Below are 15,331 nucleotides of genomic sequence, written 5' to 3'. Positions count from 1 at the left end.
TCACAATATGGTCTTGTAGGAGGGGGGGTGAGTCTCATCTATGGTGTTAAATGCTTTCGCTAATAGCAGGGACGATAATGGGGCGAACATTTTATAGAAACGGAAGAAAACCCATCTGGGCCAGGGCTCTTGCCCTTTTTGATGCCTTTAATAACCTGTAGGAAGTCAGTTTCTGGTAGGGAAAACTCTAGATCTTCGGAATCTGGTTCTGGAATGGTCGGAAGGGCAGTTTCTTGGACATAAGAGGGCCAGTCTTGTGGTGTTTCGTCTGAAGGGAGGAAAGTATAACCTGAGGGGTTAGATTATATAAAGTAGAATAGTACTGCTGAAATTCTTCGGCTATTGCTGAATTAGTATGTAGTTTACCCTTGGTTGGAGAGTGGATGAATGGGATGGACTTGCATGTGAGTCTGGGGTTTAGGATATGAGCCAGATGTCTACCACATTTATTGGCTTGAGAATAATGGGTAAAGCGTCCCTTATCTCTCGCCACTAGGGGAACGTTCTGCGAGGATTCGTAATCCCTTCGGGTGTTGGATAAGTCAAGTTGGGTCGTGGGGACTAGGGAGTATTTATGGGAGCTTTCCAGGGATGCTATTTTGGCTAAGAGGTGCGAGATGCTGGACACGCGTGCCCGTTTCAGTCTTGGGAACAGACCGAATAAATTGCCTCCATGAGAACCTTTTCCTATGCGTGGGAATGTGCCCGAGACTCATGTGAATTGGGGCATGGTCAGACCAGAGTGTCAGGCCTATCAATGTTGCCAGGGAATAGTCCAATAGGGATTGTGAGATCAGAATGTAGTCTATACGGCTATATGAGGAATATGTGGGGGCGTAGTATATGTAGTCTCTATTTGAGGGGTTTAACACTCGCCACACGTCTACCAGCGACAGCTCCAAAAAGGGCAAAAAATTTTGGCCAGGGAAGCTGGGGACACAGAGGACTTGCCCGTAGATGAGTCTAAGCGTGGTATCAAGGCAGCATTGAGGTCAGCCCCTAGCATCACGTTGATGGCGCCAAACCGTTTCAGGTGGGACGTCACTGAGCAGAGGAACCGCAGTTGATCCTATTTAGGAGAATACAGGTTAACTTTAGTAAAAATTGATTGCATATATGACAGTTTCAAAAAGATATACCTGCCTAGCGGATCAATGGCTGAGTCAAGAACATCTGGGGTGAAGGAAGCATGAAAGGCAATAGAGACTCCCTTAGACTTTGCAGAGGGGTTAGTGCTTTGAAACCATGTAAAATAGTGCTTGTGGAGGAGGCGCGGGACGGCATCGGATCTAAAGTGGGTTTCTTGAAGGAGGAGGATTTGAGTGCCGAGTTTGTGAAAATGATGTTTGCCTCCTTTTTTTCAGGGGTGTTAAAACCTCTGCAATTTAGAGAAGAAACCTGCAGGGAGATTTGTGGAGCCATTTGGAAGATAACATAAGATTAAGAATAATTGAGATGGGAGCTTGCGGTCTCCAAGAGAGGGATAAGGAGATAGTACAAATGGCTAGAGCGGCCTGTAGTGGTGATAGAATAGGAAGTAGGAAGGGAGGTTAAAGGAGAAAGAAAGGAAGATAAATAACCAAGGTCCTCAACAGCCAACCTAAGGATTTTGTAATCAACATGTCAGCTAAGACCACTATGGGCACTGAAAACCCTAATATGGGTATCATGGTCAGCGCACAGAGGGGTATACACACACCAGGTAACAATAGAGAACTTTTTGCAGGCAAATTGCAGCTCAGAGCCCTGAGAGCTGTGTGAAAAAAAAGTCTAGCAACTTACAATTAAACAATATTGATGCACAGGGCACATAACCAATGCCACATATATCTATGTAATGCGGTGGGGGGGATAGAGCTGGGAATGAAAAAGCAGCATCTAACAAGGGGAGAGTCTGATCATAGGGAGAGGGAGATAAAAGAAGGTTAGTATCATCCCAACACAGCTATAAACAAAGAGGACTTTACAGGTCTGAAACCTGACAAAAAAAAAAATATTTGTCAAGGAGCACGAGTTGATCTCTCATCCGGCAGATGATGGTAGAGGCTTCAGATCTGGAGCGTTTATTTGTCTTGGATTGCTGTTGCCAGCCGGTGGCGACAGGAAGGCCCGCGTTAGCAGCATGTAACGGCCATTCAGAGATTTGTGGAAGTTCAAAAGTACTGAGGAAGTTCGGGAGATCCCCAAAGTGCAGAGTGTTGCCGATTTTCCGTCATGCGATGCAAAAAGATGAAACTGCAGGATGCCGGTAAGTGGCTTCAGAGCGCGGTACATGTCCAGGGTCAGCTTGGAGAGGTCTGGGAGTAGCGCGACCTGGGTACCATTGAAATAAACTGCATCATGCGTGCGGGCCGCCTGCATGATTGTCGTCTTTAATAGCGTAAAAGTGCACCCTACAGATGACATCTCTGGGGTAATTCGGGTTCGGATTCTTAGGGCCCAAGGCCCTATGGATGCGATTAAGTTCCAAGGAAGAATCCTTAGATTTTTGGAGCAGTTCATTGAACATGGTGGTAGCGGCTGAGGGATAAATAGTTCGTTTCCACTTATTCCGGGCGGCGCGTATGCATATTTTGTTGCGTCTAGTCCTATTTTCCTGGTCATTCTGATGATATTGGTTGTTGAATTTGCGAGGTATGTTCATGCAGAATATCCTCGTGTGAATTTAGTGTGGAGATCGTGTCCTTGACTGTGTGCTCGACTTCTTCCAGCCTATTAGTGACATCCCTGCGCAATTCTGACATTTCCTGTTTGTATGAGGCCGCTTGACATAGGCCTCAAAATCGTGCCTGTTTGGTAAGGCCATAATATAAGCTTACATGTCCCAGCTATCATAGGAGCGCTGTGAGTCAGGAGAAGTTCAGCCTGAGCGTACTGAGCCGCGCTCTGAAAAAAGGGAGGTGGGATGAGTCATACGAGGGCCAATGAGAGCTGCAGAGCTGGAGGTGTGTCTGTGTAAATCCAGGAAGTGAACAGACAGCAGCTTCAGCTGCCCACAGTTAAAATGGATGCAGCCACACTCAGTGAAGGGAGATTTCTGCAGCATATTTGGTAAATACAGAATCACAGTATATATAAAATAATATGCAAAGTGGTTGGAGGGAAGCTTCAGAATGGCAAATATGTTTTTATTACAAATTATGTGAGCAGACTGCAGTTCCTCTTTAAATAAAAGACAGTGTTTTGGCATGTTCAGTCAAATGTTAATATCAATGCCAAAATTTCACAACTTCTGCCAGGGTATGTGCAGTTGTCAACCTTGTGAAGCCACAAGGATTCACTGGCAGTTTCCCTTACAAGAAATGGCGGCGGTAGCACCCGAGAGCCAATAGAAAAATTGGCTGGGGTGCCGACATCGCTGGATTATTGGACAGGTAAGTGTCCTAATGTTAAATCAGCAGCTATACAGTATTTGCAGCTGCTGACTTTTTTTTTTTTTTTCTGAAGGAGCCTGGACCTCCTCTTTAAGCTTGCTAAGGCACTGGGTATGTAAACAATTGCCATGATTTTCTTTCCCATAATTACTATGTTCATATTTGTGTCATTTATTTTTATAGAGCTCTGTGTTCCTGATCTTCTGCAGAGTTTTTCAGCCACTTCCTGTTTACATGCTTGCGCTTCAGCTGCACATCCATTTCTTTCTGACATTGGTGGAGCATACCTGCACATATCTATGTCAACATAGGCTGCTTATATCCTGAAAAAGGATGGTATATGAAAGGGTAAAACGCGGGCGTGTTGGGAAACAGTTGTCCCCCCAAAGCAGGAAGTGCCTGATCAATGACCTTGGCAGGATCACTGGGTATTAATTTTTTATAGAAAGCTGCATGTTTAAAAAGGTTGAAAACCATGTTTGCAATTATGTTATGTGAACGTTTTGAGATTTTAGTTATTTGGTTTATATCTACTTAAACTCCAGAATATAATTTTTTCCCCCTGTGGCCCCCCGCCTGTATATTATAATAAAAAACTTCCAGGTTGTACTTGACAATCCTCATGCTCCAGCACTGATCCTGATTTCCTCCTTGGTCCAGCTCTGGAGGTCCTCTTTATGCAATTCCCTTGTAAGCCCAGCCATGCCACTGGCGCTCACACGGTATAACCTCAAATAATTTACATCCACTCAGTCCTGGAAGGATGCCCCCCCCCCCCCCCCCCCCCCCAACAGAAGTAGCAGTAGATGACATCACCTGACTGACGAAAAAGCTTCAAGAATAATAGGCGATAAACGATAAAAGAAAATCACACTAGAGAACGATGCTGAAGTTCTGCTTTATATATTTGCTACTTCCTTGTTTCAGCATCCTTATATGTTCTCTTTTTAGAGACACTGTACTTTTTCAGATATTGCCATGTATTCATAATACCTTTTTTCTAATATGTGTTTTTTAATGTGATTAAATAAATTATATACTTTTATCAAAATACGAGACCATTCCTCTTTCCTATTTGGGATTATAGTGGCAGTCAGTTTTCAATTTTCTCCTTTTTTTTTTGCTTCTGTTTTTGTTCTGCTTTATATATAAAAGCCTGTATGAGATGTACTGTCTCTGTATTGGCTAGGCTTCACTTCCAGGAACTAATTATGTAGATGGCTGTGGGTTGCTTCTTTGAAGCTTCTCACACAGGTAAGTCCAATTCACAGAGGGTTACCTAATGTTTGATATTTTATTGTTATACTTCAGTAGTTATAAATGGTTGTTTTTGGATGCTGTTTTTACCCAAGCAGTCTGGCTCACCTTAACTTTTATAATGGCTGAGATGAATGACTGCTTATGTCTTTTTGAATTGAATTGAATTGAATAGTACTGCTTTATAAACTCATACAAAAATGTGTTCAGCAGGCGGGTTTACAAAAATGAGGTAGGCAGTGGAGGGGACAGATTATTTTGTGTCCCACCTTGTTGTCTTCACATGAATCCCTGTGTTTCCACGTCACCTGAGGCTTCATTCTCATTTTCTTGAAATTCCAGGAGCTGCAATTTGAACGGCTCACCAGGGAGCTCGAGGTGGAGAGACAAATTGTTGCCAATCAACTAGAAAGATGCAGACTGGGAGCGGAGTCGCCAAGCGTCGCCAGCGTAAGGTACACATTTTAATGACTCTGCTCGATCCCACACTGCGAAATGGCCATTGCAGCGAACCAGCCACTGTGCATAATTTATTTCACTATTGATATGTGCTGATCTGCTCGCTCATTGGGAGTGTTTATCGGCTAATGGAGCAGCTTCCATTTAACAAATACAGAAATCTTCCACAGACTATGCTCTTGTTAATACAGGTTTTGCCATTTATCCATTTTTGTTTCCCTCAATTAGTAAAGGATATTAAACCATTGCCTTTTTATTATGAAATGTATAATTTGATTTTGCTTGCATCATGTGTGCATATGTTTGTGTGAGCGTACATGTAGCCTGCCTACATAGATAAAAAAAATTCACCACACAGTGTACAGCCATTTAAATCTTAGGTCTGGAAGCTGTGCCAAAATAGGCAGGTTGAAGGCAAAGGATTAGTCACCAGTATTGTCTCCCTGCAGCAACTTCTTCCCCCATTGCTGACTTACCACGCCTTGTTCTGCACTACGGTATGTCGGTGCGGTGGCAGCCATCTTGATAGAGGCAAGGTTTGCTTCCCCATGTCAGAGCTTCCAGCAAGGAAAACAGTGAGCAGCACAATCGTGGCATAACGCCAGATCTCCTAAAACTAGCCATCAGATGCAGCAGTGCCTTAGAGCTAAGAATGGTAGATACGCTCGTTTAGCAATGCACTGCTATTTTTCAAGAGTGATTTAAGAGTTTCAGGTTCACTTTAAGCAAAGGAAAAGGAAATCCTCTTGCCTAATAAACTAGCATACAGAGTGTATACCCTCAGTAGCCACTTAGATACTCCCAATACCAGACACTACTCTAGTTTCTCTTTCTGTGTGTGTATTGAAAATAATTTATGCAGACTTAAAGCTGAAGTCTGAGGTAAACGCACAGGGGTTGATTTAGTAAAACTGGAGAGTGCAAATCTGATGCAGCTGTGCATAGTAGCCAATCCGCTTCTAACTTCAGCTTGTTCAATTAGCCTTTGACAAAAAAAAAAAACCTGGAAGCTGATTGGTTTCTATGCAGAGCTGCACCAGATGTTGCACTCTCCAGTGTTAGTAAATCAACCCCACATAAATACAAGAGGTATGTGTATTCTTTGAATCTTGGTGAGTTTTGTGGTTTTTTTTCAGATCCGTGCAGTAATCCAAACTGAAATGTATCTTGTGTAGGTAACTTCTGTGTAGGAACTTCCTGTGATAAAGACCGGTCACTGCTGCCCTCTCGCCTTGTGCAGGGTGACTGATCTTGTATCCTCCCCCTCCTCTAGTTTTCTGCAGGTAACCTGTATTGAATTGGCCTTCTGGGTCCCCATAACATCTCTGCATTTAGTGAACTTAAGGTGAATTATTTATACCTTTTTGGCTTTTTAAGAAAATTTTCAATAATAATTTTTTTTCCCCCAGAGTTTGGCTAAAGTGGAACTAGCACCCGAAACATTTTTTTGTTATGTTCATGTATGTATGTTTAACTCTTCCGGGTACTTATTTCTTCTTGCAGAGATCACACTACTCTATTTGCCAACTCACAAACTTATTTTCTCTCCCGGGGGGACAGCATAGTCTTTGCTCATGTATAATCCAGGTTCCTAGACTGAGATGATAGCACAAAGATACATCCTTGCTACAGAGATTTACTACATACTTACAATGTTGCAGTCTGACCACTGGGAATGAGACAGATTTTACATCCTCCTGTCTGGTAGTAGAAAAAGCATGATCAGAGTTAGGCTAGGTCAATTGTCCTGAAGCTCAGAAACTGCTTTTTGATGAAAGGGATTTTTTTCCCGTATAACAGCGGCGGGCACCGGTTTCATGGCAGTTAATATTCCCGGGGGGGAGTCCTTAGACCCCCCTTCATATGAGTGTCCTCAGTTCCCTTTCACATCATAGCTCCCCTTTACATTACAGTGCCCCATTACATACATTATTGGAGGCTGTGATACAAAGGGGACTGCTCTGTAAAGGGGGAATTGTAATGTAATGATTACAATGCCCCTTTAAAGTGTAGTCGCCTTCATATTTTAGTGCACTCTTTACAATGTAGTCCTCATTATATTACAGTGCCCCTAGCAATCACAGGCTCCTCCATCACAGTGCCCCTGCAGTCTGCCCCCCCCCCTTTCCTCTCTCCACATTCTAATCTCTGTCTCCCCTGCTGAGGACTCCTACCTTTGGCAAGACAGAGGCTGTGCTCAGTTCTTGTGTCCTCTCCTGGCACATCCGCTTGCCTGCCTGACAATGTCATCCGATCAGCATGGCAGGGGCGAGTGGTGTTCTCCATTCAGATCTGCAGCTCCTCCCACCCCCTGCCCTGCTGATAGGATGACGTTGTTAGCTGGGCAGGAGAGGGGACACGGGCATGGCTGCACAGTAGGTGGTGAGAAGCGACCTCGGTCTGTGATGGCCCTGTGAGGACCCCTGTTGTATAACATGTCACAAATGTTTTCATGCAGTCATTGAAAGTCACAGGGAGATCCACTTTAAAGTGAGTGTAAGCCTCTCCTTGTAAAATAACCCATTTCAGCCCTGGAAGGATTTACCCCCTTCCTGACCAAGCCCTTTTTTGCGATACGCACTGCGTCGCTTTAACTGACAATTGCGCCATTGTGCAACGTTGTACCCAAACACAATTGACGTCCTTTTTTCCACAAATAGAGCTTTCTTTTGGTGATATTTGATCACCTCCACCATTTTTGACTTTTTGCTATAATAAATATCTCCCACAGTTTAGGCCAATATGTATTCTTCTTCATATTTTTGGTTAAAAAAAAAATCGCAAAAAGCGTATATTGATCGGTTTGCGCAAAAGTTATTGCATCTACAAAAAAGGGATAGATTTATGACATTTTTAGTTTTTTTTTTTGTTATTAGTAATGGCATTGATCTGCAATTTTTATCATGACTGCGACATTGCAGCGGACAGATTGGACACTTTTTACAATATTTTGGGACCATTGACATTTATACAGCAATCAGTGCTATAAAAATGCACTGATTACTGTGTAAATGTCACTGGCAGGGAAGGGATTAAACACTAGGGGGCAATCAAGGGGTTAACTGTGTTCCATCAGCATGTTCTAACTGTAGAAGAAACAGCAGGTCTTCCCAGTTAATGGCCGTGCTGGGGGTGTGGGGGTGGAGAGTGTCATGACAAGTCTGGTCATTGGAGGAGAGCAGGCTGAGTAGTTGTACATAGCTAGAGAACTGACCACTGTGTGTTTTTCTGCTTAGAGTGGTCAGTATTTAATAAGAAAGCAGAGGGACTGGCAGGAACACCAGGGATTTTACACAAAGGAAGGAATACAAAGAGTACAGGACAATTTTTCATTCAAGTACATAGCAGGGACATTCGGTGAGGTCAGTGGCTGGTGAGGCACTGGCTAGTATCAGAGCCAGATACACACAGGTTACATATTCACAAGTCATGTTTTTGATTCTCATTATGTATGCGATTGCAGTTCTACTAGCTCTACTAGTTATACTCATTAAAAAAAATTGTTATATAAATAGTTAATAAACCCGAATCATTATTTAGTGAATAAACCCCACATTGACTTTTAGTGAATAAACCCCCACAGTGTAGCCAAGCACTGAGGTGAAAAATGTCATCTTTAGCAAATTGGCTTTCGCTTAAAAACCCACGCAGGCGGTCAATCAGATTCCCCCAGACAAATAAGCGTTTGGTGAAAGGAATCTATTGGACAGCAAGAAAGAAGGGGTACTGCTGGCGGTACTACCAAAAATCGGACTTTATAGGCCAGGAAACAATGGAGAAAGAAATATTACAAATTATCACATTTATTGAAAAATTACAAAATATACACACAATTATTATAAACAGTAAAAAACATCATACATATGCATTTATGCAATTTGTACAGTGAGCCCTTGTGCGTCTACACGTTAAGCCGTTAAGCCCTTAGGCTTCTTCAGGACACGACCAAGGTTCAAAGACGCAACAGATAAGAGAATCTCACGATCTTGAGTTGGAGTATATTAATGTATTTTACCCCACAAAGTTTGTTGCACAGCGCCCGACTGTCTCCCAGGTGCACACTTCCTTACTATATACCTCATGCGCAGCATGTTAATTCCGTTTTTTCCAGCCACGAGCAACACTTAATCTTAATAAAGGTCCTTTTTTCGTGATATGCACCCGTGTATCTTTGCTCTGCTGGCCCCATACATGTTTGGAGTGAAGCCTTTACTTGCCCCTGCTAATCAAATGTAAATTCAGTGATTATTTTGAATACCAATCGCCTATCCTAGGCTGTGGGGGTATATACATCAATATACTCCAACTGAAGATAGTTAGATTATTTCTCTTATCTGTTGCGTCTTTGAACCTTGGTCGTGTCCTGAAGAAGCCTAACGGCGAAACGCGTAGATGCACAAGGGCTCACTGTCAAAAATTGCATAAATGCATATGTATGATGTTTTTTACTCTTTATAATACTTTTGTGTATATTTTATAATTTTTCAATAAATGTGGTGATTTATTTGTAATATTTCTTTCTCCATTGTTTCCTGGCCCATAAAGTCCGATTTTTGGTAGTACCACCAGTAGTACCCCTTCTTTCTTCCCCTATATTACGGATGTGGCTTTTGAGTGCCTTCTTTTTCTATTTATCTATTGGACAGCAGATTTTTATTTTTTATTTTTGCATTCTGTAACAGCCCTGTTCATGCTGAGATTTCACTGGGCAAGTACAGGTCTGTTACAGAATGCAGAAATACAAAATAAAAATTACACTATGCTCTATATAGCTACCAACAGTCCTGATTTTATTAAAATAAGTCCTTATGTTAAATTAGTTAACTATGAGAACTAATGAAAGTGCCATGTATAATCTATATAATAAAAGAATAGAACCTTAACCATTCACTGATTATATATAGCACCTTCATTAGTTCTCAGTTTTCTAATTTAACCAGCAAAAGGACTTGTTTTAGTATATGCAAACTGCATTCAAACCACACCTGTGAGCTATTGCCACGAATATTAGAGCGAGAGCAATAATTCTAGCACTAGACGACCTCTGTAACTCTCTAAACCTGTACTGAAGTTTGGCGCCATTCCACAAGTGTGCGCAATTTTAAAGCTTGACTTGGTGGGCATCTTTTTACTCTGCTCAACATCATCTTTCACATTATACCAAAAAATCCGGATAACTTTAGTGGTTTTATTCATGGAACAGTTTTTTTTTTTTTTTTTTAAACATGTTTTAAAAATTGCTGCGCAAATACCGTGTGACATAAGAAGTTGCAACGACCACCATTTTATTCCCTATGGTGTCTGCTAAAAACCTATAACGTGTATAACAAAGAAAAATGTGGTGGTTTTTTTTCTTTTTTTCAAAATGTTTGGCCTTTTTTCGTTTATCAAACAATAAAAAACCCATTGGTGATTAAATGCCACCAAAAGAAAGCGCTATTTGTGTGAACAAAATGAAAAAAAAAAAATAGGGTGGCCATGACCACAAAATTGTCATTCAAAGTGTGACAGTGCTGAATTGGCCTGGGCAGGAAGGGCATAAAAGTGCCGGGTATTGAAATGGTTAAGGAGTTAGACAGCCCAGTCTGAGCAGATTATTTCTGACCATTTCAGAAAGCCAGAGGGTATGGGCTTTCATTGCTAGACAGATATTAGAAATCTGTTGTGTCTAGCGAAATTCACTATTGTGTATAATTTATTGGCCCATGAGCTCAGGCTTAAAGCCAGGATGAATATTTAGGGGGAGGCGCTCTCATTGCTAATGATCAAAAGGGCTAAATGATTAAATGTTGCTATTATTAGGAGGATTGAGTAGCGGACACCTAGCATCTTTCCAGTCCTAACAAATTCCTGGAGCCAGTGAGGTCAAGTAGAAGTGAAGATCCCACAGTGGACAGACCATTGCGCCACTCAGCCCAATATAGAGAAATCTAGCCTTTGGTTGTTCTTTAACAAACCCATTCTGCTTTGGCCTGATCTGTTGCATAGCTGACATAATAGGGCCGGTGGTCTGGATAATGGTCATGCAAATCTTGCTGTATTTTCTATTACTCTTGCATAAAGCTCATATTAAAGCTGAATGCCTTTGTCCAACCTTTGATATATCCAAAAGTTTACATTTTTTAATGTTCTGCCACTTTTCACACTGACGTTTTTTTAAATACTAAAATGCTTTATAGCAATTCCTCCCCCCATCAATTACAAATTACCCAGTACATATGTAGTCAGTGACTGCTTGACTGCCAGATTGAAACCGAATACCACTTATCAATTTCTACTGTGAGCTTTTACAAATGATTTGATCATTATAGAATTTAAAATATTGACCTTTAAAATCGCCAAAAAGCCAGTAACAGGCACAGTAAGATTGCTTTAAATATAAACAGATACCTAGCTATATAATTATAATTTGGACAGGTAAAGTGCCCTGTGTTGTATAATCAGATTCTTCCCTTTCTTTTTCTGGCATACTAATTTGAATATTTTGAATTCTTTACTAATCAGGCTACCAAAATATGGCTGCAGGCTTGTATTATCCTTCTAATCTCCCGTGAATCCTTCTGTAGGTCACATTCATCCTAGTTGTGCATTGGAGACATCAGTGAGCACTCCCATGGCATTGTATCAAAATATATCTCCTATGTACATAAATCTGAATAAATAACCAATATTCGACCCTATAAATAAGAATTCATTTAAATGTTAATCTCTATGCCTCTGCAAGAGGAAAATACAAACACATACTGTCACCAAAAATAGCTAATGTATGTAGTGTGTCCCTCATTTAAAACCTGGATTTAAAAGCAGTCAATCATAGCCACCAGATTCCAGGTGCGAACAAGGCCATACACTAGTAGAATTTTGCTCGAAACTATTTACTGTAAGAATGTTTGTTTCGGTATTTAAACAAGAGATTAGAAAAATAGAAGCCCGCAGCCATATTTTGGTAGCCCAATTAGTAAAGAATTCAAAATTTTCAACTTGGTGTGCCAGTAAAAGAAAAAAATCTAATTATACAACAAAGAGCTCTTTACTTGTCGAAATTAAAATCATATAGCTAGATATCTGTTTATATTCAATCCCTAGTGGGATCAAATTGATAGTTTTTGACCACAGTGACAAGAAAATCTGAAGGGGTAGGATAGAATATTTTTCTCAAACACATTTCTAATAGTCGATTTTTCTGTTTGGGAAATCATATTCATTCCAAAATCGAATGTTAAAAGCAATTGAAGTTTTGAATTACATTTGAATGACCAAGTCATCCAGTGTATTGAGAAATTTTTCATACAGCTGTCTATTCATTAATCACCTAAATGAAGCATATGTAGTACATTATTATGCAGTAAGTACACACAAGATAAAATTAGAACTTTAAAATAGAACTCCAGGCAAAACTGAGTGCAGAGGGATTAGAATGCTTGTCAGTTTTTATTGCTGTTTGTGCCCCCTTTCACCCTCTCTGTTTGTCCTGTTTACCATTATCATTGAAAGAGGAAGTAAATGAAAATTCCTAATTTTGGGTTGTCCCCAAAAAAGTAATTGGGGGGGGGGGGGAGTCTTCCTATGGGAACACTAGTTCTGGGGATCCCCAGGGAATTCCCATGATTTACAAGGATTTCTTCTCGCCTTCTGTTTGGCTATGGGAGAGAAAGTGAAGGGAAATCACCGCAATGGGACACAGATAGCAAAAAAAAAAAATCTGCCACGGGTTATAACCCTCCCTTTATCCAAAAATGCAAAAAAATAAATAAAAATGCCTGTATTACTTTCATCAAAGACATCTTCACAGTTTCTGATATCAGAATCCATCATGTGGTATTTTAGTGCATTGAGCTGTATAGTTCGACCCAATTAAATGGGGACCTTAGATAATGCACATAATAATGCAATGTGCCCTATTGTTTGAGTGATCAGTCGGTGAGGTAATGAGACCAGCTCTATTTTTCTGAGCGAGTTAGGTATAAACAGAAGAGAGAATCATAAAACAGCGAAAAAAGGGCCACATGCTCAGTTTAGTGTCACGCTGAATAATTTTTTTCTCATGGTGATGACGGATTCTGTGTCCAACCAGTATTCTAATGCGCAGGGAGGACATGATCAGAAGACATGACGCACACCATTTTGTGCTTTGGATGTGGTCCTTCTATTCCCGATTGTTTGCAAGAGGTGGGCTATAAAAAAATTTAAAAAATGGTATTGTACAGAAAAAGGCTGCAGGCAGAAATCATTGTTTTCGATGAAGCATATCCAGATTTCTGCGCTGCATTGCAGTGTGATTTAAATAAAAGGTTAATGAATGTTTTGTTTTGTTCTGCCACACATTCGGGGGCCCATTAAAGTCGAAAGATTAGCATGAAGATGCATACTTGGACTTCATTTATATGGCCATAATTATTTTACCGTTATTACATGTGTTTTCTAGGAGAAGTTCCTGCATAATGATCAGTAAAATACTTGCATATAGAGGCATAAAGATGCATATGCGTACATAATCAATATTTATGTTTACCTTTTGTTTAAACTTAATTTATATGCTTACAAATATATATACATGTGTTTATACATATAAGCACCTAAGCCGCATGTTCTTAAAGTGGAAGTCCATGCTAAAACTAAAATCCCTGTATCTATAGCCACCAACATTCTAACACTAACCTATGTAGCCCTGTAAAGAAAAAAAATCTGTATACATACCTTTTCTGCAGACGATCCGACGCGATCTTCAGAGGCGTAAGCTCTGATCCCACGCTGAGCTGTCAGCCATGGCTTTGCTGTGGAGGTGTGTGCAGAGGACACATCCGACAACGGAAGCCCCATAAGTAAGTGTATGGGTGACATCACTCCCCATTCATTTTGCAGCCGTTGTCGGACGTGTACTCAGTAGAGCTTCCACCGCTGGAGATCGGGTCAGATCGCCTGTAGAAAAGGTATACAGATTTTTTTCTTTACAGGGCTAGGTAGGTTAGTGTAAAAATGTTGGTGGCTATAGATGCAGGGATTTTAGTTTTAGCATGGACTTCCCCTTTAAGCTGGCCATTGATGGTTAGAATCCCTGCTGAACTGGATGAGATTTGAGCCTTCTATGGGTAGGCTGATTGTACCCACGGCTATTCATCAATCGACTTGGATACAACCAGCATGTTTGGCGCTAGCAATAATCACTATGTCCTCCCAGCAGGGACAGCTCCCTGCGGAGGAGTGCGTGATGGGTGTTTAAAGAAGTGGGCTGGTCAGCCCTTCTATTACCTCACAATATTTGAAATTGCTGGTCCAGACAAGAAGTGAAATAATCTTTTTAGAAAATCTCTGAGCACACATGATCAACAAATGCTACAAGTAAAAGTATAGAAAAATACCTTCCAGTTAACCAGTAAACGCCTAACTTCCTGTTTGAGTTGACAACAGGCGCCCACTGGATTCCTGGCAAATCAACAGGTGTCATCCTGTGCAGCATTTGCAAAGAAGAAAACAAAGAAAAATATGTATTGCAGTGATGTACTGCATATTTTTTCTCTTTTGAAATGCACTTTAAATCTCTGTTAATTTATGCAGTGCTTTACATACTATTCATTCACATCACTCCTTGCCTTCAAGAAGCTTGCAATCTAAAGTCTCTCAGCTCACATACGTGTGCATATTAGGGCCAATTTTAAAAGGAGCCAATTAACCTACCAACATGATATTGAAGTGTGGGAGGATACTGAAGTACTCGGTGGAAACCCTCACAACCACAGGGAGAACATGCAAACTCTATGCAGGTAGTGTGCTGGCTGGTATTTGAGCTCAGGACTGTAAGGCAGACGCATGAGCCGCTGAGCCACAGTACTGTCCTGCTAAAGCACTGTGTATAATTTTTAAAATTGCAACGGTGGATCATGCCTACATAATGTGTTACAACAACCACATGTAGTCTACAATGGGAACCTGTGTGACAGGATGACAGCGCAGGTGGTCTTTTCACTCATGCTAATATGTGCAGCTTTAATAGACTAATGCAACGAGAACTGTATTCTGTTCAGTCAGATTCAAAATGTCCTTTAGATTCGCTTTACAGTGCAGGTTGTAGTCAGTTTGACAAAATTTACTTGGTGGAAGTCAGTCTTTTGGTGTCTGTTAGACCGAGCTTTGAAATGTACCAAGTCTACTAATATAAGAAACAGTTCCAGGAATGATCCTAATTATAAATTTAACGGAAATGCTTTAGTTTTGTACATGCAAATATATTAGCTGCTGCATTC

General features: G+C 40.9%; 1 protein-coding gene across 8 annotated transcripts in view; it reads left to right on the top strand.

Moving 5' to 3' along the window:
* PKP4 (plakophilin 4) overlaps positions 1 to 15,331 on the top strand; it is a 471,675-nt gene that overhangs the window by 229,821 nt on the left and 226,523 nt on the right. For 7 of the 8 annotated variants that reach the window (XM_073634112.1, XM_073634111.1, XM_073634115.1 and 4 more), the window contains exon 3: positions 4,974 to 5,086. The exons of the other annotated variant lie outside the window; for it this stretch is intronic. In XM_073634112.1, coding sequence (XP_073490213.1) covers positions 4,974 to 5,086 — 113 coding nt within the window. The remainder of the gene's footprint in view (positions 1 to 4,973; positions 5,087 to 15,331) is intronic. 8 annotated transcript variants of the gene reach the window in all.

The sequence above is a fragment of the Aquarana catesbeiana genome, linkage group LG06, assembly GCF_042186555.1.
Source record: "Aquarana catesbeiana isolate 2022-GZ linkage group LG06, ASM4218655v1, whole genome shotgun sequence".
NCBI classification, from domain to species: Eukaryota; Metazoa; Chordata; class Amphibia; order Anura; family Ranidae; genus Aquarana; species Aquarana catesbeiana.
This window is presented reverse-complemented; position numbering and strand designations above follow the sequence as displayed.